This window comes from Cornus florida, unplaced genomic scaffold (assembly GCF_030987335.1).
Source record: "Cornus florida cultivar Cherokee Brave unplaced genomic scaffold, ASM3098733v1 CherokeeBrave_3.0.0_Hap2_Chr04, whole genome shotgun sequence".
NCBI lineage: Eukaryota > Viridiplantae > Streptophyta > Magnoliopsida > Cornales > Cornaceae > Cornus > Cornus florida.
In genome coordinates, this window is record NW_026775574.1 from 53,389,780 (window position 1) to 53,415,729 (window position 25,950).

The 25,950-nt window shown below is 30.3% G+C and overlaps 1 protein-coding gene and 1 long non-coding RNA gene across 2 annotated transcripts; one reads left to right on the forward strand and one right to left on the reverse strand.

Annotated features, from left to right (window-relative positions):
* Nucleotides 1-30: 30 nt before the first annotated feature.
* Nucleotides 31-12,486, reverse strand: LOC132304966 (receptor-like protein EIX1). The gene is made up of 4 exons (XM_059802660.1): nt 12,420-12,486; nt 12,021-12,217; nt 11,850-11,912; nt 31-1,788 (listed from the first exon to the last, which is right to left on the reverse strand). The coding sequence occupies exons 1-4, from the start codon at nt 12,484-12,486 to the stop codon at nt 31-33; spliced, it is 2,085 nt and encodes a 694-aa protein (XP_059658643.1).
* Nucleotides 12,487-12,759: 273 nt separating this feature from the next.
* LOC132303245 (uncharacterized) lies at nt 12,760-23,608 on the forward strand. Its single transcript, XR_009481154.1, has 6 exons — nt 12,760-12,917; nt 13,625-13,710; nt 21,186-21,391; nt 21,474-21,699; nt 22,464-22,535; nt 23,043-23,608. It is a non-coding gene; the product is annotated as an uncharacterized LOC132303245 (long non-coding RNA).
* Nucleotides 23,609-25,950: the final 2,342 nt, after the last annotated feature.

Genomic DNA, 25,950 nt, shown 5'->3' on the forward strand with positions numbered 1-25,950 from the left:
ATTGCTAGAAAGATCCAACGTAATTGAATTTTAGGATACATGGGGTAATCTACCTCTGAAATGGTTAGGACTTAGATCAACTATTGTAGAAATAGAAAAAACTAAAGGCATATCGACAATCTCACCATAGAAATGATTGCGAGAGAGATTTAAAAAATAAACCTTGGAAGATAAGTTCCAAAACCAATTAGGAATGACATCTGAAATCCCATTATTGGATATATCTAAAACTGCTAAATTCTTTTGTGAACAAAGCCACGGGGGGAATTTTGGACCCAATTGGCCTGATCCTAATGTTAGCATATCAAGGTGAAATTGAGGAACCCAAGTTGGATCCACTTGCAAGACCAAATGATTTTCGGTACAACTGAATTCTCTAAGTCTTGTGAGGTTGGCAAAGTGAACTTCAGATATAACACCTTGTAATGAATTTCCAGACATCCAAAATACTTCTAGCTTTGCAAGTTGTCCAAGACTTTCAGGAACAGGTCCGCTGAAGTTATTATCAGCAAAATCTAAATATTTCAAGGATGACAATTCTCCTAATGACGCTGGAATGTGACCAGAAAGAGAATTATTATTAATATCTAAATATTGCAAGGTCGATAATCCCTCCAAAGATACTGGAATGTAATTGAAAAGAAGACAACTAGAAAGCACGAGGGCTGCCATATTTTTAGATTGCGTGAGTTGCTGAGTAGCATCATGAAAATTGCCAGAAAGTCGAGTCCCTGATAAATCAAGAGTTTTCAATCCACCTAAAATGCATTTGGAGAAAATATTGAAAACTTCTGATACACTGCCACCAATGCTAGTACCTGATAAAACGATTTCTTTCAAGTTGCAAAGATTTTCAAAAGGTCTAGGTAATTTTCCCACAAGCTTGTTAAATGAGAAGTCAAGCATAGCTACAGAAGTCAGGTTTCCAATTGCACTAGCGATCACACTTTGAAAGTCACAGAACGACAAGTCAAGGTATTCAAGATGGCTAAAACTATACAGCCAGTCAGGTATGGTAGAACTGAACGAATTATAGGACAGAACTAGATTCCTAAGAACAGTCATGTTTCGAAGACCACTTGGAATTGGCCCATGAAAACCACAGAATTGAAGATTAAGAGTATCGAGGCCATTGAGACTAATAAACAACCAATCGAGGATTGAAGATTGAAAGGAATTGAAGGAAAGATCAAGGGTTGCAAGAGAAGTAAAATTAACGACAGGTAGAGCAGGAAAGTGAACAAGACCGCAACCAGACAATCGTAAAACTACCAAAGAAGGGAGCATATTTGTCACCTGAAGCCAGTTAGATGCTTTGGTAAGGTTGACATAACTCAAGTCAACATGCTTCAACAAGGAATGACCATTAAGCCATTGGAGATTCTCAACAAAACCACCACGGTGTTTGAGATAACACAAACTTGAAAGATTTCCCTGTTGATGAGGAACTAGTCCCTCGAAATCTCCAGGAAGATCAAGATATCTCAAACTTGAGAGGTTCCCGAGTTGATGAGGGATTACTCCCCCAAACCCTGCATAGGAGAGGTTAAGATATCTTAAGCTCCCAAAGGAACTAATGAAGCTTGGAATTGGAATTCCCCTGAAATCGTTGTTGCTCAGGTCAAAGTGACTCAGTTGCTTCAGTTTGAGTAAGGTAGGGTTTACCTTACCACCCAGCCTGGACCTCACATATGCGTCACAATCAGCATAATTTGTGCAATCCGTGAGTGGATTTTGAAGGTGGAACTCCTTGACATTACCAGTTAAGTTGTCACAGACAACTCCAACCTATTTGCAGCAGTCCCCTTCACCACCCCAAGAGGAGAGCAGGTTTGTTGGATCAATAAGATCCTGTTTGAACCTCAAAAGGGCTTGCTTCTCACTATCAAAACGAGTTCCTTTTAAGTTTTCAATGCAGGAGATGATATCAATAGTTTCTGCTGTGAGAAACATGAGTAGAAGAAGAAGAATGTTAGCTTGTCTCATGGATCTATCCACGATCACAACTACAATAGGTTTATTATGTGTTATGCATGAGAAAGGAAAGAAGATGTGATATTTATAGTGGCTCTCATTTGTCACTTCGCGACAAAATTTCAAATTTGCTACGTGGAATAGGGGTTAATTAGCATGTAATCTACTTTGGTTCAGATAAGAGCTCATATTTTGATTGTAGCATCTCCCTCAAAAGTCTTAGAAATGTTAGTGGATGGCTAGAGACTTGATCTAAGATTAACGCATGCACAGAAAATCTTTGCAGCTAGAGATTTCCACTTTTATTTTTAGTCCCTAGCGTTAATCTTACGAGTGATTAGAGACTTCTTCCACTTCTAATTTTAGTGGCAAAAGCTAGTGCTTTCCTTTTCAAGAAAGTCTAACTTCTAGTCTTCCACTTTTATGTTTTTTTAGTGCCAAAAGCTCTTTCCTTTTTAAGAAAGTCTTAACTTCCTTAGTCTTCCACTTTCATGTGTGGTGCCAAAAGTAGTCGATCTTGTGGAAATTTTCTGCTCCCATTTATATTTTGTGTCAGTCCAGATTTCAATCATGAGAAAATCTTAGTCTAAAATATTTTTCAAACAAGAATCATGGAAAGCCCATCAGTATCTCTTTAAACCTCTTGCACATACTGAATTAGTGTGTGTGTGTGTATATATATATATATATATATATATATATATATATATTTGGGTTGTTTCTTTTTTATTTCACGGTTTTGGGGATGCTTGAAAATAAACAAAAATCATCTATTTTATTTGTCCTATTCTATCATGTTAAATTATTATTATTATTTATTTTTAGTTTTGATAGATTTTACCTTCAGTGTCAGCAATGGGTGAATAATTTAAATACCACTTATTTATTGAGAAGCATTACTTAGGACTTTTTACTGAAATGAAATTTTAATAAATATTGAAATGGAGAGAGATCATAAGTTACAAACTTAAAAGTAATCCGGAAATCAGCATAAAAGAGTGAGTGGGGTTTGCTTATAAAAGTGCAACCTGGGTTCATTATGTGACATAATAAAGAACCAGTGAATCATGAACGTGAAAGGTCGGGGTGCAATTTGGGTGAGCTAATCCGGTCTAACCCAAACCCAGCCTAAAATTTTTGAAATTTAGGCTCTTTTTTTTTTTTTTTTTTTTCCTACTTATAGGAGAGGAGGGAGAGAGAGAGAGAGCGAATTGTTTATGTATGAAATAGCTAGCCTAAGTAGACGTACGTTCAAGAAACAATATTACTATATTCATTGATTAATACTTATTTGATTTGATACACTGATTTTTCTTGATCGGGTGGTCCAGATTGGTTCTCCGGAATTTTTTTGGCATTGGTCTCATCCATCCATCCATAAAATGATAAAATGTCTGTGTGAGACATGTTTGGCCAGCCCAACTAGTAATGAAAGGTGAAAAGAATTATCAAGAACCAAACTCAATGGTAGACCACTAAAAATTTCCATAAGAATGTAAGTAGAACCAACCTGGATGTGGATGGTTATTGAATTGGGTGCTCAAGTCTTTTTTATTTTTCGGTAGCCACAGTCTTTGCTCAACCATAAGATCGTGTTTTACACTAACATTTCAAGTCTCAAATTTATGTAATATTGTGGAAGTTAAGTTTTTGCTTTCATTTACGGAAAAGAAGACTAAAACTTATTGGTTAATGATTTATTGTCATATAGTGTGCATTTTGCCGATGCAAATATGATGCAGGAAATTAGCCACTAGGTTTCAGCTTCGGAAGAAAAATGAGAATTTAATGGATCAGAATGAAGTAATATTGATAAAATCATTCAATTGAACTTCTAAGTTTGTTATCTTTTTAAAACTTGGTTAGGCCAATATGCCCAATTTGATCCTCATAGTTCTTCTATTTGTGCCTATAACTGTTCCACACCAAATATATATATATATATATATATATATATATATATATATATATATATATATATAAAATAAAAAAATAAAAAAAAATTTGTGGTTTTCATATGCCAATAGGTTTTTGTGTTATTCATGAGAAAGAAAGGAAGATGTGAAATTAATTTATAGTGCCTTTGATTTGTCATTTTGCTACAAAAATTCAAAAACAAGAAAAATTATGTCGTTTTAGATTATGTTTTCAATATTTTTTGAAAAACCAGTAAACTGTGCAAGAAATTTCAAACCATTTTATGCTTTGTATGCATTCTTAGCTCACTCATTGGCATTGCAAATTTGTAGAAGAAGAGCTCAAGTAGCTGTTAAGTAAGAACCAGGGACTTCCAATCAATTTTAACACATGAAAAGCCCATCAATCTCTCTTTCAAACAAAAATGAACCTTGCAGGCACTTCTATCTAACACAATTGTTAAGATATCATACATTTCAAACTAGCTAAAAAATTACTCTAATATTCCCCAAGGTTGATAGAAGTCGTAGATTTCTACTGGACTGACCTTAAATATTTAAGGTGAAGTATCATTATTACCGTTTTGTTCAATTAGATTACAAAATTAACCTTGTAATTATTTGAAGTGTTTGATATACTCTATAATGATATGACAAAAATGCTCTCAAGATATAAACTTGCCCTAGATTTTTCTGTTTTTAAAGATTAAATTAAATAAACTTAAAAAAAAAAACCCAGCTAAGCTTTTGCTACTATATAGTTCACATGCAGTTTTATCTAACACCAGGCTTGTTACTTTGTTAGAAACGTCATACAGCATTGCACACTTAAAGCTAACTAACACACATTCTTTTTAATTCTCTAATTCACTCACTCACAATTATTTTCCTCACCCTTTAATATATACTAGTAAAAGGCACGTGCGATGCACGTGATGAATGTTTTGTAATTTATGGAATTTTTCTTTTCATATATTTTTTAATTATTTTATAGAAATTATTTTATTTTATTTATATATATCCTTATCTAATTGGATTTTTTTTATTAAAAAAATTATAATAAATAGATAAATACATAGGTTATATGTGATACAGTTCTATTTTAAAATTAATTAATAATTTTTTTATATTAAAAAATAAATACTGAAATGCTAAAATCTTTACACTTATACTTTATTTATATGTATTATTATATCATTATATATTTTCTTTAAATATATCCATATATAGCTTGTTTTTATTTTCTTTTATTAAAAAACTCATACTAAAAGGTAATTTGAGGTAGAGTTTTAGAAAAATTATTTTATTTTTTATATCAATTGTTAAACATTTTTAATATTAATAATTCTTATCCAGTTATTATATTTTCTTTTATTAAAAAACTCATAATAAATACAAAAATAGGTAATTTCTATTAGAGTTTTATATAAACTTTTTTTTAAAAAATATTTTATTTTCTTTAAATATAATAGATAAATAGGTAATTTGTGTTAGAGTTTTATAGAAACTCTTTAAATACACCTTTGTCTAATGTGATAGAGTTTTATTCAAAATAAACTATGTAATTTGTGATAGAGTTTTATAGAAATTATTTTATTTTCTTTGAATATTTCTTTCTCTAATTAGATTTAATTTTATTAAGAAAAATAAAACTAAAATATGTAATTTGTGATAGAGTTTAATAGAAATTATTTTATTTTCTTTAAATATATCCTTATCTAATTAGATTTCATTTTATTAAGAAACTCATAATAAAAGCTAATTTGTAGTAGAGTTTTAGAAAACAATTATTTTGTTTTATATATCAATTAATAAATATTTTTATATTAATAATTCTTGTCTAATTAGATTTTATTTTATTTAAAAATTCATAATAATAAATAGATAAATAGATTAATTTGAATTTTATTAAATAGATTTTAGAGTTTTATAAAGTTCTTTTTAAAAAATAAAAAAAAAATAACTCTTTTCATATGAATCAATAAATATTTTTTTATATAAATAAATAAGTTCTGAAATACTGAAACTCTTTGCACATTTAATAATAAAACTCTTTTTTGCCATAGCTTCTCTATTTTATAGATAAAAACTATTTTTATATCAATTAATAAATATTTTTTTTATATAAATAAATAAATACTGAAACTTTTTGGCAAAGCTTTGTAATTCTTGATCTATGCCCCCACTGAATTTCTAGAATTCTAAATTTTTTTTAGGAAAAACTATTTTATTTTTTACATCAATTAAAAAATATTTTTTACATTAATAATTCTAGTCTAAATAGATTTTCATTTATTAAAAAATTATAATAAATAAATAAATAGGTAATTTGTTTTAGAGTTTAATAGAAACTCTTTTAAAAACACTTTTTATATCAATTAATAAATAGTTTTTATATTAATAATTCTAAATGAATATTTTTGATATTAATAATTCTTATCTAATTAAATTTCATTTTATTAAAAAACTCATAATAAATAGATAAATAATAGAGTTTTATAGAAACTCTTTTAAAACCACTTTTTAGATCAATTAATAAATAATATTTTATATTAATAATATTTGTCTAATTAGATTTCCTTTTATTAAAAAACTCTTAATAAATATATAAATATGTAATTTGTGTTAGAATTTAATAGAAACTCTTTAAATATTATATCTTTATCTAATGTGATAGAGTTTTATTAAAAATAAAATATGTAATTTGTGATAGAGTTTTATATAAATTATTTTATTTTCTTTAAGTATATCATTGTCTAATTAGATTTAATTTTATTAAGAAAGTCATAATAAAAGTTAATTTGTGGTAGAGTTTTAGAAAAATTATTTTATAATATATCAATTAATAAATATTTTTTGTCTAATTAGATTTTCTTTTATTAAAAAATTCAAAATAGTAAATAGATAAATAGGTTAATTTAAATTTTATCAAATAGATTTTAGAGTTTGATAGACTTTTTTTTATTTTCCAAATAAACTCTTTGCATATCAATTAATAAATATTTTTTTTATATAAATAGATACTTAAATACTGAAACTCATTGCATATTTAATAATAGTATAGATAAAAACTTTTTTTTTTTATTTCAATTAATAAATACTTTTTATATATAAATATATAAATACTGAAACAACTTGGCAGAGTTTCTGTATTTTACTGCGAAAATTAGATTTTCTTTTATTAAAAAATTCATAATAATAAATAGGTTAATTTGAATTTTATTAGGAATATTTTAAAGTTTTATAGAGTTTATATATATATATATATATATAAACTCTTTTCATACCAATTAATAAATATTTTTTTATATAAATTCATAAATACTGAAACTCTTTAAACATTTAATGAATATTTTTAAAATAAATAAATAAATACTAAAACTTTAGATTTACTTTTATTAAAAAATTCATAATAATAAATAGATAAATAGGTTAATTTTAATTTTATTAGGTAGATTTTAGAGTTTTATAGAGTATTTTTTTCGTCTATTTATTTTTTTATATATAAAAACGCTTTTCATATAAGTTAATAAATACTCTTTATATAAATTAATAAATACTGAAACTTTTTACACATTAAAAATTTTATTTTCTTTAAATATATCCTTGTGTAATTAGATTTAATTTTATTAAGAAACTCGTAATAGAAGTTAATTTGTGGTATTTTAGAAAAAATATTTTATTTTATATATCAATTAATAAATATTTTTTATATTAATAATTCTTGTGTAATTAGATTTTCTTTTATTAAAAAATTTATAATAATAAAAAGATAAATAGGTTAATTTAAATTTTATTAGATAGATTTTGGAGTTTGATAGAGTTTTTTTTTTTTTTTATTTAGAAAAACACTTTTATATCAATTAATAAATATATTTTAATATAAATAGATACTTAAATACTGAAACTCTTTGAATATTTAATAGTAGTATAGATAAAAACGCTTTTTATATCAATTAATAAATATTTTTTATATAAATATATAAATTCTGAAATACTTTGGTAGAGCTTCTGTATTTTACTCTGAAAATTAGATTTTCTTTTATTAAACAATTGTAATATGTAATACGTGTTAGAGTGTTATAGAAAATATTTTTAAAACTCTTTTTATATGAATTAATAAATATTTTTATATTTTAATAATTCCTGTCTAATTAGATTATCTTTTATTATTAAAAAAAAAAAAAACTCATAATAAAAGGTAAATTGTGTTAGAGGTTTAGAAAAATTATTTTATTTTTTATATCAATTAAAAAATATTTTTTATAATAAGAATTCTTGTCTTGTTAGATTTTATTTTATTAAAAACTTATAATAAATAAATAAATAAATAGGTAATTTGTGTTAAAGTTTAATATAAACTCTTTTAAAAACTCTTTTTCTATCAATTAATAAATATTTTTTATTTTAATAATTCTTGTCTAATTAGGTTTCCATTTATTAAAAAACTTATAATAAATAGATAAATAGGTAATTTGTGTTAGAGTTTTATAGAATCTCTTTAAATATATTTTTATTGATAGAGTTTTATTGAAAATAAAATAAGTAATTTGTAATAGAGTTTTATAGAAATTATTTTATTTTCTTTAAATATATCCTTGTCTAATTAGATTTAATTTTATTAAGAAACTCATAATAAAAGCTTATTTGTGGTAGAGTTTTATAAAAATTATTTTATTTTATATATCAATTAATAAATATTTTTTATATTAATAATTTTTGTCTAATTAGATTTTCTTTTATTAAAAAATTCACAATAATTAATAGATAAATACGTTAATTTAAATTTTATTACGTAGATTTTATATCAATTAATAAATAAATACTGAAACTCTTTGCATAAAGGCCGAGAAAGTAGTACTACACTTGATCTTAGCCAAAAAACCAAGAAAAGTTAGCCAAAAGGCCGACCCAAAAAAATTTAATACTACACTTGATCTTAACCAAAAGGCCGAGAAGGTGTGATTATTATTTCTTTAACTCTATAGTTTTATAAGAGGCTTTTATGTAATCTTTTTTACTTAAAACCAATGTAGGACTTTGTAATTTGAATTAAACTCTTTTTATATTTTGTTAATTTGAATTAATTTTAATTTTATTAGGTAATTTAAATACTGAAATACTATTCTATATATCGTGGGATATAATAATTAATGAGAGCTCTTTATTGTGAATTAAACTCTTTTTATATTTTGTTAATTTGAATTTTATTAGGTAATTTTGAGTTTTATAGAATTTATATCAATTAATAAATAAATACTGAAACTCTTTGCACAAAGGTCAAGAAAATAGTATTACACTTGATCTTAGCCAAAAGACCAAGAAAGGTTAGCCAAAAGGCCGACCCAAAAAAATTTAGTATTACACTTGATCTTAGCCAAAAAGCTGAAAAGGTGTGATTATTATTTCTTTAACTCTATAGTTTTATAAGAAGCTTTCATGTAATCTTTTTTACTTAAAACGAATGTGGGACTTTGTAATTTGAATTAAACTATTTTTATATTTTGTTAATTTGAGTTAATTTTAATTTTATTAGGTAATTTTGAGTTTTATAGAATTTATATCAATTAATAAATAAATACTGAAATATTGAACTTGATCTTAGCCAAAAGACCAAGAAAGGTTAGCCAAAAGGCCGACCCAATAATTTTCAGCAAAGAGAAGTTCTATTTAAATAATAATAACTACAGGATTCTGGTTGTGCGGCAAATGGATTGAAAACATGTTTCAAGTAAATTGTTTTCTTGTATGTATATATCAAATATGGTGAATTTTTTGTCCACAGATTTTTCCCAAAGATCTTAGTTAGTTAACTGCGTTAGGTACGAGACTACGCCATATATAACAGAACAATATTTTAAACAAAATATCTACTTTTTCAGATTTTATTCCAACGATCCTGAGAAAATTGTAGGCTTGAATTATTGGAGTCTAGTTTTTGTTGAGATATTTGAAAGAAATACAATCTTTTAGTTGTCTCTTCTTCACTAATGAGCATCTTTTAATAAGGGTACACTTGATCTTAGCCAAAAAGCTGAGAAGGTGTGAATATTATTTCTTTAGCTTTATAATTTTATAAGAGGCTTTCATGTAATCTTTTTTTACTTTAAACCAATATGGGACTTTGTAATTTGAATTAAACTCTTTTTATATTTTGTTAATTTGAATTAATTTTAATTTTATTAGGTAATTTAAATACTAAAATACTATTATATTTATCGTGGGATATAATAATTAATGAGAGCTCTTTATTGTGAATTAAACCCTTTTTATATTTTGTTAATTTGAATTAATTTAAATTTTATTAGGTAATTTTGAGTTTTATATAATTTATATTAATTAATAAATAAATACTGAAAACTCTTTGCACAAAGGCCAAGAAAGTAGTACTACACTTGATCTTAGCCAAAAGACCAAGAAAGATTAGCCAAAAGGCTGACCAAAAAAAATTTAGTACTACACTTAATCTTAGCCAAAAGGCCAAGAAGGTGTGATTATTATTTATTTAGCTCTATACTTTTATAAGAGACTTTCATGTAATCCTTTTTACTTAAAACCAATGTGGGATTTTGTAATTGGAATTAAACTATTTTTATATTTTGTTAATTTAAGTTAATTTTAATTTTATTAGGTAATTTTGAGTTTTATAGAATTTATATCAATTAATAAATAAATACTGAAATACTAAATACTGAAACACTTTGCACATATATATATATATATATATATATATATCTCTCTCTCTCTCTCACCATTTGTGAATTCTTATTTTGTCTCTCTCTCTTTGGCATTTTTTACTTTTTTTGACTACTTCATGTTCCTTTTTAATCTGCCATGAATATATGACCCTTCAACAGCAGAAGAACAAATTCAATCTTCAACCAAGAAATTGATGGCATGCTCAATCACAACCAGTACATTATTTTTACACCACCGGCATACATGTGTACTTCATTTCTAGCCAACATGTCTGATCTCTATTATTTCACATTTTTAATTTTTCCAACCCATCGATTACACCATAACCACCTTTATAATCAACACCATTATTAATTGTAGCTCTCTGTCCCATGTTTTTTTTGTTTGGATATCTCATGTTTGAAGCTCTTCTAAGTCTCACAACATCGATTTTATGATTTTTTTTTTTTTTTAGTAATATATTCTTATAATTTGTTTATTTTCAGTATTATACTTATAAAATATTACATTTGCTCCTCCTAAAATTACTAAAAAAATAATTATTGCTTCCTTACCTTACATCCTGTCTCCATTTCTGCAATAATTGGTACTTACATGTCTTTAGTAGAAACAATGGGACATTTGTAAGCTAACCAACCGAAAATATTAGCTCAAAAATGGTCATATACTTTGTACTCTGGGGAGGAGCAGCAGTCCGACCCATGCTAGCTCATTAGTTTTAATTACAAATTGGTTTATGATTTATAAAAGTTTTCAAAATGGCCCCCTAAAATAAAATTTTTTTTTCTAGAAAACAACCATTAATTTTTATTACACAAATGCCCCCTAAAATAATTATTTACCCTTGGGCCAGTTAGTTTTTATTGCGAATAGGCCTATAATTTTTTTTTTTTTTTTTTTTTTTAAATATCTTTAATTTTTCCTTTCTTTTCATTCTTACTTTTCTTCTTCTTCTTTTTTTATATTCTCTTAAAATAAAAAAGTTGCATTCCTTTATTCAAACTAATTTTTTTTTTTTTTTTCTCTCTTCAAAGTTTGGTAATTAAATTTGTTGCTAAAAGTACTCTTAAGGTCGGTATTTTATGTTTTCATTTTTTTTTAAATAATTATTTTTTAAATTATTAAATGTTATTATTCTACTATTATTAGAGTTCTATTTTTCGGCTTATTGTCTTGCGTCATTATTCATTTGAAAAAAATATAATTTATCCTCTTTAATACGACGTCCTTAAAAAAAATATAATTTATCCACTTTAATACCGAATTTCTAGTTCCACCCCGCACTGCACTGGTCAATCCGGTAGCAGAGACCACCAATGCATACTATTGAAAGCAGGTTCCAACATTGTTGCAATAGGGGACTCTTTAACCTCTTGTTCAGGACCACCCAATATTTGCAGTCGCTACAAATAACACTCCACCGGGATTCACGCTGGATGGAATAAGGCGTTTTGAACCATATACTAGTGTTGCAATGAAACGCAACCTCGAAACAAAATTATGCTGCTTTCTGGGCCCTGATGGTGGAACGGGAATTTTTGGAGGGAAGAATGGAACGGGAATTTTTGGAGGGAAGAATGCGGCAGAGTGGGTAGCATCGCTTTCCCTCTTGTAGCTATGATGCCATTCTAAAACAACACAAGAAGAACAAAAATAAAAAAAGTAGTACAACGAAAGAGTTGTTGCCATTTGGGAAGGAAGGAAAAAAAGTGAACCAGAGGAAGAGGTGGTGGGATTCCGTAAGATAAAAGAAAAGATAAAATTTCAAGTTATTTTTACCTTAAAATTAGGGATTATTACATATAAATGGGGTTAGGGTTTCATATTTACCAAGAGGCTGAGTCAAAGTCTCATATTTCTTAAAAATGAGGTTGACTAAATTGATGACATGGCACATGAATTATTACTGTTTAAAACTTGTGGTGCCTAAAATGCCCTTCTCACTATTCCAGCACATTTACCTTATTGCCCCCGTTTAATTTAGTCACTCAACTCTAAAGCATTGTTGCCCTAAAATACACAGTCGTGCGTCACAAATCCAGCGAAGCAAGCCCAGGCAAACACAGCATCACCGAACATGGAACCCTAACCCTCCCTCATCTCATTCGTGAAGAGCCCTTAAGAGCCCTCTCTCTCTCTCCCCCCATCTCTATAACAGGATTGAAGCGTAGCCGTTGAGCCCTAACCCTCATTCAAGCCCTCTCTCTTTCCCCCTCTGTAACAGCAAAGCACTTCTCCACGTCTAACCGTCGTTGGTGCGCCCTCTCTGTAACCCAGCGAAGCACTTCTCCACTTCTGCCATTCATTTATTGTTGTTCTAGTAATATGGTAAGTACTCTCTCCCTCTTAACACACACACGTTTATTTTTTAGATGATTATGGTCCTGATTTAGTGTTATAATTTTTTTTTTTTCCAATTGGATGTCTGATTTTCATGTAGGTTATGTTTATATATATTCTCCTCTTATAATTTCTATTATGCAATCATATATATATAATTTCTATTCTGCAATCAAGATTGTTGTTGCTCTGTTTGTTGTATATGTTTGAAATGTGCGTAACAAAATGTTGCTCTCTTGTGCGTGACAAAATTAATTTTTAAAACTCAGTTTTATCCCACCAACAAAGGCAAAATTTTCATAAAGTAGATACTTAATTAATCAAATGTTTTTTTTATTTTTTATTTTTTATTTTTTATTTTTCTTCTTCTTCTTTTGTAATTAGGTTTGCTTGTTTTTGAAGAGTTCATGCTTTCTTTATACGTTGACTGAACTGAAATCCCAAATGTTATCCTACAATCTTTCCACTAGCATGGGTTTTCATACTTAAAATACTCGGAATTTACTGAAGAAAACATAATTAAACAGGATAAAAAACAAATTTCCATGCATGTCCTTTGTTACCTGCTGAATTTTTTTTTATAGAACATTAATCTGATCTTAAAACTTAAACATTGTACTGTTAATGCCTACCTGTGTATAGTAGAGATTCAATGTCCCTAAATCCAAATAATTCATGTTCTTTAAATTTACTAGGACCATGTGGAAGCAAGTGGCAGTACGTGTGGTGCCTACAGGCTTTTTGTTGGATTTCACTAGTTAGCTAACTAGCTTGTGCCAAGGTAACAAGCTTAAATCCTATCTTCATAAGTCATTTGCTCTGGAGACCTTATGATACAATCAATAAATGTAAACTGTAAAGAGGCATGCATGTGATAGTCTTTGGGTAGGGACACTTGTTATCAAATGTTTGTGAAATCTACATTCCCATTTGCATTTGCTTAGTAAAAGAATTGTTTAAGATTACTAGTATTGGTTCTACAATATTAAATAAAAAACAAGTTTTTCATACATACTATATTTGTTGTGGTTTAGTGGTTGAAATGTAATTAAATATAAAATTTGAGTTTGGTTCAATTAAATGAAAATGCTTTATAATAATTTCATGATTAATATCTTGGGTGTTAAGAATCACTAATAAAGATTTTAGTTCTCAATATAAAACAAAAGGGAAGAAGCTACTCTGTTTGGATCTTTGGACTGTGACTCAGAGATGAAGTAACAAATCTTCATGGTTATGCTATGATTTGTGCCTTAGCTTACAAGGTTGGAAGTCTTTGGTAAATGTTTTCACTAGGGAAACATAGCATTTTAGAGCATGTCAGTGATGGCCTTGGTGTCTGATAATTACCAACATTTAAATAAATTAGATAAATAATTCTTTTTAGTAGACTGATTGAATATGTTAACATTTTTAAACGATTAAAAAATTTAGTCTAAGATATTGCCATGCAATGACCAGAAATGGAAAAGATTTCTTTACCATCTGTTCATGAAATTTGAATGGTTTTAAACAACAAATTTCTAGATATGCTTACAAGTTCCCCCCGCGCCCCCCCCCCCCCCCCCCCCCAACCGGTGAAGAGTGCAAGCTGCTTTATACCTAAGCCCAAATTCAGTTGAAAATACAAGACACGAACAATAATGGGAAAACTGTTATATGACCTTTACGTCTAAATTGTATTTACGGGAAAAGAAAGAGAGAATGAAAGAAAGAAGTAAATTTCGATCAAAATTCTGTCCAAGACTGATGCTTTGGAAGTTATTTAGTTTCTAACGAGATGAAAAAGAGAAAATATAAAGCAGTAGGTAGTTATCTAAACACCAGTTATATAAATAATAATAAATAAATAAATTAAGTACTTATTCAGTTTTATCAAAAGGGATGCAGAAAAACCCAAAAAGATAAACATATTGTCATAAAACAAGACATAGCATTGGTAATACTAATACCTCTTCGGGCGTTGATTCTCTTCTTGAATAGCCGAATTGGGTCATAACCCTCCAAACACGCCGCATAAATAATTATCCTGACATTGAAATTCAAGCAATTTTCAACCCATCAAAGAACGAAAACAAATAGCCCGAACTTTCTATATATATACACACACAGAAAAACAAAAATTGGTAAGAGGGGGACATAGAAGGTGATCTCTCTGGCGGCTCTGGGGCTGCAAAACCTGCCACTCTCGTCAATTCTGGGCAGCATTTCTCTGGGAGATGAGAGAGAGTTTGCCGATTTTTCAAGAACTTCCCCAACAGCCGTGAGAGCTGAAGAAGTGCGAAGAGGAGAGCTTAATAGAGAAATTAAGCTTTCTGAGAATTAGGTTTTGAGTAGCATTCTCTATACCAGATCAGAATATGACACCTCTTTGCATTATTTGGAATCAAAGTAGAAATAGAAGTTAGAACTAAATTGAAGAGTAACACTACTTTTTGTATAAATTGAAGAGTAACACTACTTTTTTATCTAATATATTCTACACCCGTACATATATATAAATATATTGTGGAACATACATATTAAATTGATGACTTAATATGAATGCCACAATTAAACACACTACCTTAGGGGGGGTATTCCCAAAGTTTCTCATTTTATCTGTTCGATTTTCTAATAATAGATAATAAATAATCTCCTATTGTGTACAGAATCACAACACTTACTCCAAAAACATATTTTATATATATATATATATATATATATATATATATATATATAATATTGTGAGTTGAGTTGAGAATTTCACTTGATAGAGCTTTGATGTCAAATAAATAAAGAAAGACAGGTTTCATAAATGAGGAGTGAAGAGGTTGAGGGAACACTGACAATATTTCTTTGTATTTTGCTCTGTTTTGAAAAGGCTACATGAGAGAGCTCTCTCTCTCTCTTTGAGGTGGATATGATTTTTTTGGTCCAAAACTCTGGCACTACAATCAAACCAAAGACACCACCTTTATGTGAAGGTGAATACGGATACTACATGTCTTTGCACTAGGAAAGGAATCAAAATCAAAATCAAAATCAAAATAGCTAATGGGTGATTTAAAGTTTTCAATGGGAAACAGATAAGTTTAGTACTACTAAAGTCTTTTTTAAGAGAAAAGCCTTCAAACATGGTAGAGTTTATAGATTTTTGTGGGGATTGCTTTATTAAATCTGCCTATGCTCTTTTAGCTGCATTATATATTTTTCTCGCAATCGAGATATACATGGTTTTACCCCACTAATTCTCGGGGCTCCCAAAGAATTATTTGTACTCATGAAAGCGTAGTCTCAAAGAATTATTTGTACTTATGAGGAATCTAATTTTAAATCTGGTGCTTCATGTACTTTTATTTTTTGATTTTCAATTGTATCCAAACATCTTATTTTTTTATATTTCCATTAAAATGGTATCTCTCTTTGATTTTGGATCATGTGTGTGATTATGAAATTATGTGTTGATTTGTAAGGTTGCTTTCAGCTTTGGACAAAAATAAAATGAAATGCTCTTTGAATTATCGACTCTCAATTAACTATGTTGGCAGCCTATTACAATCGATTAGAGTGATTAATAAATTCTTAAAATTTTGTTTCTTGTGAGGGAGGGTCTAATTTTGTAATTTTGCTTTAATGGTATTTGATAGTAACAGAAAAATTCAGTAAGTTAATATTTATATTTGGTTTTATACTAAGTCGCATAAAGTGGTAGATAGAGCGCAAAAGCAACAAAATTAAATTACAAACAAATCGTGAGAATGGGAGCTAGATTTACACCTGTTAAAAAGAATTGTATGACCTAGATTTTAACACAAACACACTTGTCATAGGCTAGCTACACCTATTGTAACTTCTGCGGCTAGCTATTGGTCACTGTTCTTGTTTGTTTGAGTGTGTTTGGATCATAAAAAAACAAACATATTTCAGCCACTACATGAATAGCTTCCCAATGAGACTGAGGAAAAACTTCAAGACAAAATGGCTGAGCTAAATCTAGTTTATGATTATGTTAAGTGCTGTTAGGAGGAGATTGAAACAGCACTGGACCGTCAATAAGCACATCAATCTTAAGAATCATAGTGTGAACTATACTCTAATACAGGTCCATAGAACACGTGTGCCATTAGGGGAGAAAAAACCCTAACGTACCTCGATTTGGAAGGAGAAAGAGAAGGAATGAGAGAAATGGTATAATAATACTTGTTTAATCTTCCAAAAAAAAAAACCTTTAGGAGTCATCCAAACCAACATGAATTTGTTCTAATTTTTACAAGAGTTAGGCTGAAATATTTAAACATAACACGACTTTGTCATATATATGTATGTTTATACATGATTTTAACACACACACACTGGCCATAAGCCTAAATACCACACATTAACTAGTACATAATGGAACACATACACAAAACTAGTAGTAATCATGATGCAACTAATAAGCTCCATATGATCAAAGTAGTTTCACGGCTTATTTATCATTAAGCAGTAGTTGCCATGGACTGATATAGATATATATTCAAAGCATATAATTTTAAAATTTTAAGCTCATTACATCAACAAACTATCAAGACTTTCATTTTATTTTTGTCCAAATCTGAAAGCAACCTTACAAATCAACACATAATTTAATAACCACACACATGATCCAAAATCAAAGAGAGATACCATTTTAATGGAAATATCAAAATTTAGTTAAAACCATTAATACTGACCATGGTTATATCCATTTGAAATTTTAAATTCACATTGTCAGTTACAACCAATACACACCACAATATTGGTCGATAGCTATGAGTAGTATCAATTCACTCCGTTAGAAAATAATATCTATGTAAAATCAGCTATATCTGTATCTTCCTACAAAAAGAGTCAGACTAAATTAGCTATATCTGTATTCAAGCTATATATTCAAGGCTCTTTGATGACTGCAGACTAAATCCTCAGCAGAACGTAGGAATTTAGGAGTTAAAATTCAAAGCCACCAACACATAGGTAGTCCAATTAGTTTTTATGTATAATTAATTATTATAACTCAATTTAGATCAAGAATTATTCAAGATTGTTGCCTCTTTCTCAAATGGCATGTAGAGTATACCTCTGTGTAATATGTCTTTAGGCATCTACGCACATGATAGAATTGATGCAAAAGCTAGCAAACTCTATAAATGAGGCTTTTTTAATATATGTATTTAGCATTAATTTATCAAAAAAATGTATTTAGTATTAATTTATTATTCCAACATTCCCTTGTACTTGTCTCCCCCATTTTCAAGACTTACACATATAATTTTTGTGTGTGAAAAATATTCAACACTCTGCTCTCTCTCTATTTAACTCTCAATTTTTTATTTTCAATCTATATTGTCCCATTTAACTCTCTATTCATCTCATAATCTCCCTCATCTTGTATATATGTTTGTTGTACACATAGTGATACAATTATCTAGTAATCAATGGCATTGATTTTGTGGTTGTATTTTGATTTGAAAAAGGTCTGTAGTGTGTGTTTAGGAAAAGTTTAATCTTGACACCGCCTATCCCTATTGAGGGAATTAGTAGTGTTTCGGTGTAAATAGATCTCTAAATTACATTATATAATTATGATATTTAATTGTTTTATATTTCATTTTTTTTTGAACTTCATATTTAGTTTTTTTTTTAAAACTAATGAGTCAATTTTCGAAGCAGTTGGACAAATGGATGAGAGACAAATTATATGCTATTGTCGATTTGATGGGAAAATTGACAAAAATGAGAATGGGGAAATTATATACATCGGCGGTGTCACAGACCCTTTTATGATAACAACAACAACAACATACGAATCATTTATAAATGAGTTACAACAACGTTCATCTTCAAACATGAGTGGTAAAGTCATATATTATACCACCGAATCTAACAAGAATGAACTTTTGAGGATGACTGGAGAATCTGGATTTAGAGTGATGCTTCTAGTGAGTGGTCCCATGCTAAATGTGTATATGGAAGATGCAGAGCCTGTAATTGCATCATGCACAATTCCTACTGATCATAGTGAGAGGTAAGACACATATATTTAAAGTAATACATTGATGTATGCGCTGCATAGGTTATGTGATTTTTAATATACCTTTTTATCCACTTGTAGACAATTTGTTGAAGCCACATCGCCAATTGGTCTTCTACAAAGTGTTGCGTCAACGTCTTCATTTCCTCCGATAAATGCGCATCGGGATTCTTTCCGACACATTGATGACATTCTTTGCGTGGATCAGCTTTTTGACAGCCCAAATGATTTCAAAGATGCACTCGTTTTGTTTGGTCTTCGTAATCATTTTCGGTTCAAGTACTTGGACAATAGCAGAAAATATTATAGAGTTGTGTGCGAGGTTAATAATTGTCCATGGAAATTATCAGCTGGTTGTGAAGGAAGTGGTGATATAGTGAGAATCAAGCGGTTTAATAATGTTCACACTCACACTGCTCAAGACATTTCAGATTATAAAGCCATTTTTTGGTCGAAGGAAATGGGTCGAGCTATTGTGAACAAGGTTAGGGACAATCCTAAATGCACCCCCAAGACTATTTCCACAGACATAAACGGTGAATTTTCTGCTTAAATGACTTACATGCAATCGTGGAGAGCTAAGGAGTGTGCACGTCATATCATTGAGGGAAATCCCAAGGATAGCTATATTTTAGTCCCGTGGTTGTGTGAACGAATAGCAGAATATATTCCTGGGACAATTACATCGTGGGAGTGCACGGATGATAGAAGATTTAAGCGAGTGTTTGTAGCTTATGGGTGCTCCATACAAGGTTTCATCAACTATTGCAGGCCCATGTTAGCAATCGATGCTTGCCACTTGAGTGGCAATTATAAAGGAACAATGCTTGGTGCAACGGGGTTCGATGCGAATGATGGCTTGTGGCCTTTGGCGTATGCTGTTATTTCTTCTGAGAATGATGATGATTGGCATTGGTTCTTGAGCAAGGTGAAAGAGATTCTAGATGGTCGCATTGTGACAATCTTAACCGACAGGCATCCGAGCCTAATAAGTTGTATTAGAGATATTTTTGGCTCCCAGTACCACTCATGGTGTCTTCGTCACCTAACGGCGAATTTTTCTACATCCATTCTTGGGAGACAAAGTTTAGGATTGAGGGCTTCGGGTAAAGAGCATGCGAAAAAATTACTCGATAAAATTGCATATGCTCGAACTGTAGATGAGTATAAGAATGCATTGGCTGCCATGCGGGTATTTCGAGGGGAGTTATGCGATTGGGTTTTGGCGAATTCACCTGAACATTGGTCAAATGCTATGTTTACTTCCAAGCGTTGGGATAAATTATACACCAATCAAGCAGAGTCCTTCAATGCATGGGTGAAAGAAGAGAGGGTTTTTTCAATCACAAGGTTGATGGATACACACATGCAAAGACTCAGCAAATTTTTATACCAAAAGAGTTTGGACGTTCAGAAGTGGACTATCCCGGTTGGGGATTGTATTGAGGAGAAAATAAAAAAAGAGCAAGAGTTAGCTCTTGGTTTTCAGTCGATGCGTGTTTCGCCTACTGAGTGTACAATATATGATCGAGACAGAAAACCATTCAGGGTGGTATTTGGCAGTGAAAATTCTTGTAGTTGTTTGAAGTGGACCATAAGTGGGATTCCTTGTTCGCATGCATGCTATGCCATCCATGAATTATCTTTAAATATTTATGAGATGGTTGATCCATGGTTTAGGGTTGAAACACAACAAAAACTATGTGAACATCTCATGTCTTCTGTCCCCATGCATGATATGCCAAATGCAGCTGCTGTTGCTGCTGCTGACGGTGAAGGTGCTTCCCATCTTAGGCCTCCTGCGGTAACACGTCCCCCTGGACGACCTCGTATTAAACGAATCGAATCACAATTTCAAAATGTAAGGTCGTTACACTGTTCGCGATGCGGCGAGAATGGTCATAATCGTCGAAAGTGCAAGGCTCCTATACTTGGATAGAATAGTTATATAATTGCTAATTCTAGTGGAGTTATTTTGTAAGGTGTTAAGGCCTTAAATATGGAATTATTTTGTAATTACTATTAATTCCTTGGAGCTCCCCTACTGCATTAGTATAACTATGTTGTGATAGTATTTCTAACTTATTTAGAAAACATTTCTAAGTATGATGTAACTTATTCTAAGTTGAATCTGTATTATTCGTCTGGTGGTTTATTTTGGTATTGAAATTATTTTCCTGGGTCCTCGTATGAGTCTCATGTGGAGTGTTATTTAAAAATCATAGGTGTGTGAGTTTTCTGGCAGCTGGAGGGTCGTGAAAGCAAGGAGGTTATGGGATTATGTGACAATGGACGGGCTTACATGTTACATGCTTACGGAAGGCTAGGAAAATAACATCATATTAAAGTCATTATGACTTGTTTCCTCACTATTAATTCCTTGGAGCTCCCCTACTGCATTATGACTGTTATTTCAACCACAATTTACCTCGTGAGTCTCTCTCTTCCTCACTTTCTTTGTGTCTCAAAAATTATATGAACATTGTGTTTACATTATCAACATTGTTTGACAGATGAGGCTGAATGGATAAATCAGTACAAAGGAAGAGTGTTCAGTTTAAACGACAAGCCTGTGGTGCATAAAATTTGGCTGCCGAATGAGGAATGCCCCAGATTGGCAATGTCTAGAGCCTTTGGGGACTACTTTATTAAGGATTTTGGACTTATATCCGTCCCTGAAGTGAGGTGTTGTCACATATAACCAGCAGAGACCAATTTGTTGTGTTGCGAACCGATGAGGTATGTATGGCACTTTTTGGTATTTATCACTTGTTCTTTTTTATACAATGACAAAGAAAAAGACTTGTTTGTTTCTCTATTAAATGTCCAAAAGATCACGTGAACGAATACGTTTCAAACTCACGAGCATAATTGACAATAATCACTTCAAATTATGTGATATCAGCTATTATTAATGAGTTTACAGGTTTTTGTTTTGGCTCAAATTGATTGGATTTTGAAATTAGTATGGATTTTTGAAGTTAATCTTAACATGCTGTGATCCTTGTTTTGTAAGCAGAATTTTTCCTATCTTTTCCTTCAAACCTTATTTAATCGGTAAGAAAATTTATTGATTTAAATTGATAGAAGAAAAATTGTGTGTTTAAGCTTCCAATGGACTTGGTTTCATGCAAATTGTTTGAGAATTTCTTTTTTATTGATTTTTCAAAGGGAAGTATGTATTTCTGGGAAAAATTGTTTCAAATAGATTTTTGGGCTTCCTTCTGATTTTTTGTTGTCCAAATTGTCCAATCATGTTTGATAGAATAAAAAAATAAATAAACAATAATAAAAAGGATTTTGCTATAATCTTAGTTGACTACTGTTACCCCATTTATTTATTTATTTTGTTTAGAGTCTTGCTTTTGGTTACTAGCGCCTAATAAAAAAGTTGTTTGCTCATATGTCCCTTATTTTTGAGTTTTTTCATTTAACCATCTCCACTTGTACAATATTTTGGTTTTATATTTTGTTTAATTGATTTGCATGTACTTCAAATGTAGTCTTCCCGCTAGGGGCTGGGAAGAGATAACAACGGGAGCGTCGATTGCATGGCTATCAAGTACATCAAATTTGTAAGTTATATGGTCTTTATGTTCGATAAAAATCTTTTATGATTGCACATTTGTAATGCTTTTTATACTCATACTCGGGGGGGGTCACATGCCTTTAAGTGACCAATTTTATGGTGTATCTTGAACTTTATTACCTTATTGCTACATCGGCCCATGTGGAGGCCATTTTTTTTTTTTCTTGTTTTAAAATGTTGAAAGCATGGGAGTATGGGATCATCGTATGTGGAGGTTTTGATTGATTGTTGTGGAGGAGAAGTTGTTGATATGTTGTTTAATGAGTTAATGCAAGTTCTCACGTTCTTCGTACATGTTGATATGTGGAGGTTTTGCTAATTTTCTCTTAAACCCAACTCATTCATCAACGCTCTCTTGCTCTCTCTCTCTCTCTCTCTAGTCTTGTTCATCGTTTTGCTAGGATTTCTACTCTGTTTTTATACAATTTTGATCCCTATATATATATATATATATATATATATGCTGTTCCTAAAACATCAATTTTGGATTCAGGAATTGGACACAAAAATGTCGCGATTCCCTCTCTCCGATCAGAAACTTCGAAGGCAAAATTTGTGCGAAAAAGTATGTGTTTCCATCTGCTTGTGTGTGTTTATGTATGTTCGCCAACCAATTGATATTTTCGGCTTTCTGTTTCGTTGCAATGAATTCAAGAAAACGAGAAAAGTTTAAATTCTTTTAGCTTTTGTATCGAATTCCTTTTGATTTTCTTTCTTTTGTTTGTCTTCGTGAATTTGTTGGACTTTTGGATTTACTGTGAACTACGGTTTCTTCGTCTACTATTTGAATGTTTCTTTTTTTTAGACGATATCTAGTGTTGTTTGCAATATCTTTAGATTTTTGTGGTTGATGTTCCCATTAATTTCTTGGATTTTGATTTTTTTTTACGTAAGGGTTTCTTTAGCATATTTGGATGGTTTATTGTCTACGAATATGAGTTTTCAGGAATTTAGGGTTTATTTGTTCAACTTGTATAGATTCTGCACGACTAGAATTTTTGACATCATTAGATAATTTTTTAAGTCATAGTCCTGTAGGTTTCTTGGTTTGGATTTCCATGGGATTCAACATGAGGATTCAGGGAAAACACACTCAATATGTTTTTGTTTCTATTTGTATAAATTTGGATTTACGTAGTTCTTTCTTTATTCAGAGAAATAGACCCAATAAAGTTTAAATAATCAATAGGTCCCATAATCTCTTGAGAGAGGTGCAATGAGATTGTGATCAAAGACACATCAAAAGAAGAAGTGAATTCAAATATATTTGATAATGAAGCAATAGGTATAGCCATTTTAGGGCTTTCCTTTCACAATTCCTCATTGGGGGGATCCACAACACTTCTCCCTTTTCCCCTTATAACTTCCTCCCACTAATTCGAATTAGGTCTAGCCGTCCTCCTTCATTCTCCATTTTTGTGTATGCTTAGTAGTGGGCTTAGAAGAGCAAGATTGGGTTGAATGACCAAAAGATTCACAATCTAACATCTGTGACTTCTCATATAGCTTCCTCTCTATATATACCAGTCTCGAACCTTGACCAGTGGGTTTATAATTCAAACCATAAGCCAACAGGCTATAAGGTGAACCGGTAAGCATTTTCATTTCTCCAGTTGTTAGGTTTCTAAGTGAGGAAAATAGATAATAATGTAATATTATCATATGTCCTATTGTCTTGGATTACAAAGAATTTTTACTCGAAAGGAACCAAAATAGTTGTAGAAGACAGTAACGATAGTTTCAGGTTTTGTTTTTGTGTTCCATATAAAGAAAATATTACATTTCAAAATATACTCTCTTTATTTATTTAATTTTTTTTTTAATATCTTTGCCTGCCTTCTTTTGTCATCGCAATAGGCTTCACACTAATCTTGCTCCTGGGTTTTAAACTCTATGGCTGATTTTTTCCTGTCATTTTGCCTTTATATATATATATATATAGGTTTTATTGGAAATTCACACTAATCTTGTTCTTTTGGGATGGCAGCTGGATAGGTTTATTCCTAACCGATCTGCAATGGATTTTGATTTTGCACATTACATGCTCAACGGTGGGATGGTAAGAAAGGAAAGCCCAACACCATGCTCTCCAGCCAAAGAAGCTTACAGGAAGAGGATCCTTGCATTTTGTGTGGAAAAAGAAATTGGGCTTCTGTCAGTTTCTTTAACTGCATTTTGTGTGGAAAAAGAAAAACTTAAAGAAAAACATGGGTTTAAATGCAACACAACATGCATTTTTATATCCCATTTAAGTTCTGATAAAGTTGGTAGTTTCTTTTACGTTTTTTTTAGTTTGGAAGAGAACAAAGTCCAGTTTAGTGGTGAAGTGCAAGGTTGAATGAGGCATGTATCATTGAAGATTTTATTATACTGATATAATGCATAAAGTGAACTACTATGAAGGATTATGGCTTGTATAGTTGGCCTATATTTTAGAAAACAAATATTAGAACTAAGAGTATTATATTCTTTATTTGGAGTGAAATGAAATGTATTTATTGCAAATTGTCACATTTCTCATGATCTAGGCATTAGATTTGATTTTTCTGGTGCCACCTCTCCATCCTGTACTCTATTTTTCATGGTTTTTCTGAACAGCTGAGGACTTTGCAAGACGGGCATAGTTCAAGGGTTGGTTCTCTTGATTGGAACAATCACACACTGTATTAGAAAACTGTATTAGAAAATTAAAAGAAACCAAAAACTGTCTTGGTATGGATGATGGCTTTAGGATACTGCTGAAGAAAATACTAAAAAAAAATAAAATAAAATAACTGTGTTGGTGTAGGAGTGATCCCAAAGTAGGGTTATTAAAGAAATTAAAGACTCAAAAGGTGATGTTTAACTGGTTAATCTTGAAATATAGTTGCAGTTTCTTTGTCCAGTTCTTTTATGATCTTGTTTTCTTACCCCTTGCTGAAAATATCCTATACTGGATCTTGGTTCCCTTTACTATTTAGTCTATTACTACTTACATATCTTGTTCACTGATAATCAAGTTAAATTATACTTGTACTTGAGAATCCAATATAATTAATTGGTCTTTCTGGGTGTATACCAAAATTTACATGAAAATACAAAACCTTTGGAATTAAATTAGGCGGGTCACGGGGATTTAGACCTCCATTACCCAAATTAATTGTATGGGAAAACAGTATTGTTTATCAGGAGAAGGCGGAATTAAGTTGCCTACTGCCCAAATTAGCACTAGGCTCTCTTATCTTGGTTTTGTTTATTTATGTATGTTATTTTGTTCGTACGTTTTGGTAGTAGTTTCTTCGCTACTTTTTGTTTGTCAATGATGATGATATCTATTTGATTCATAAATGACATTATAATAGTTTTGTTAAAATAAAGACATTAGATTAGTAAATTGTAATTACAAATAGGGATGTCAATAG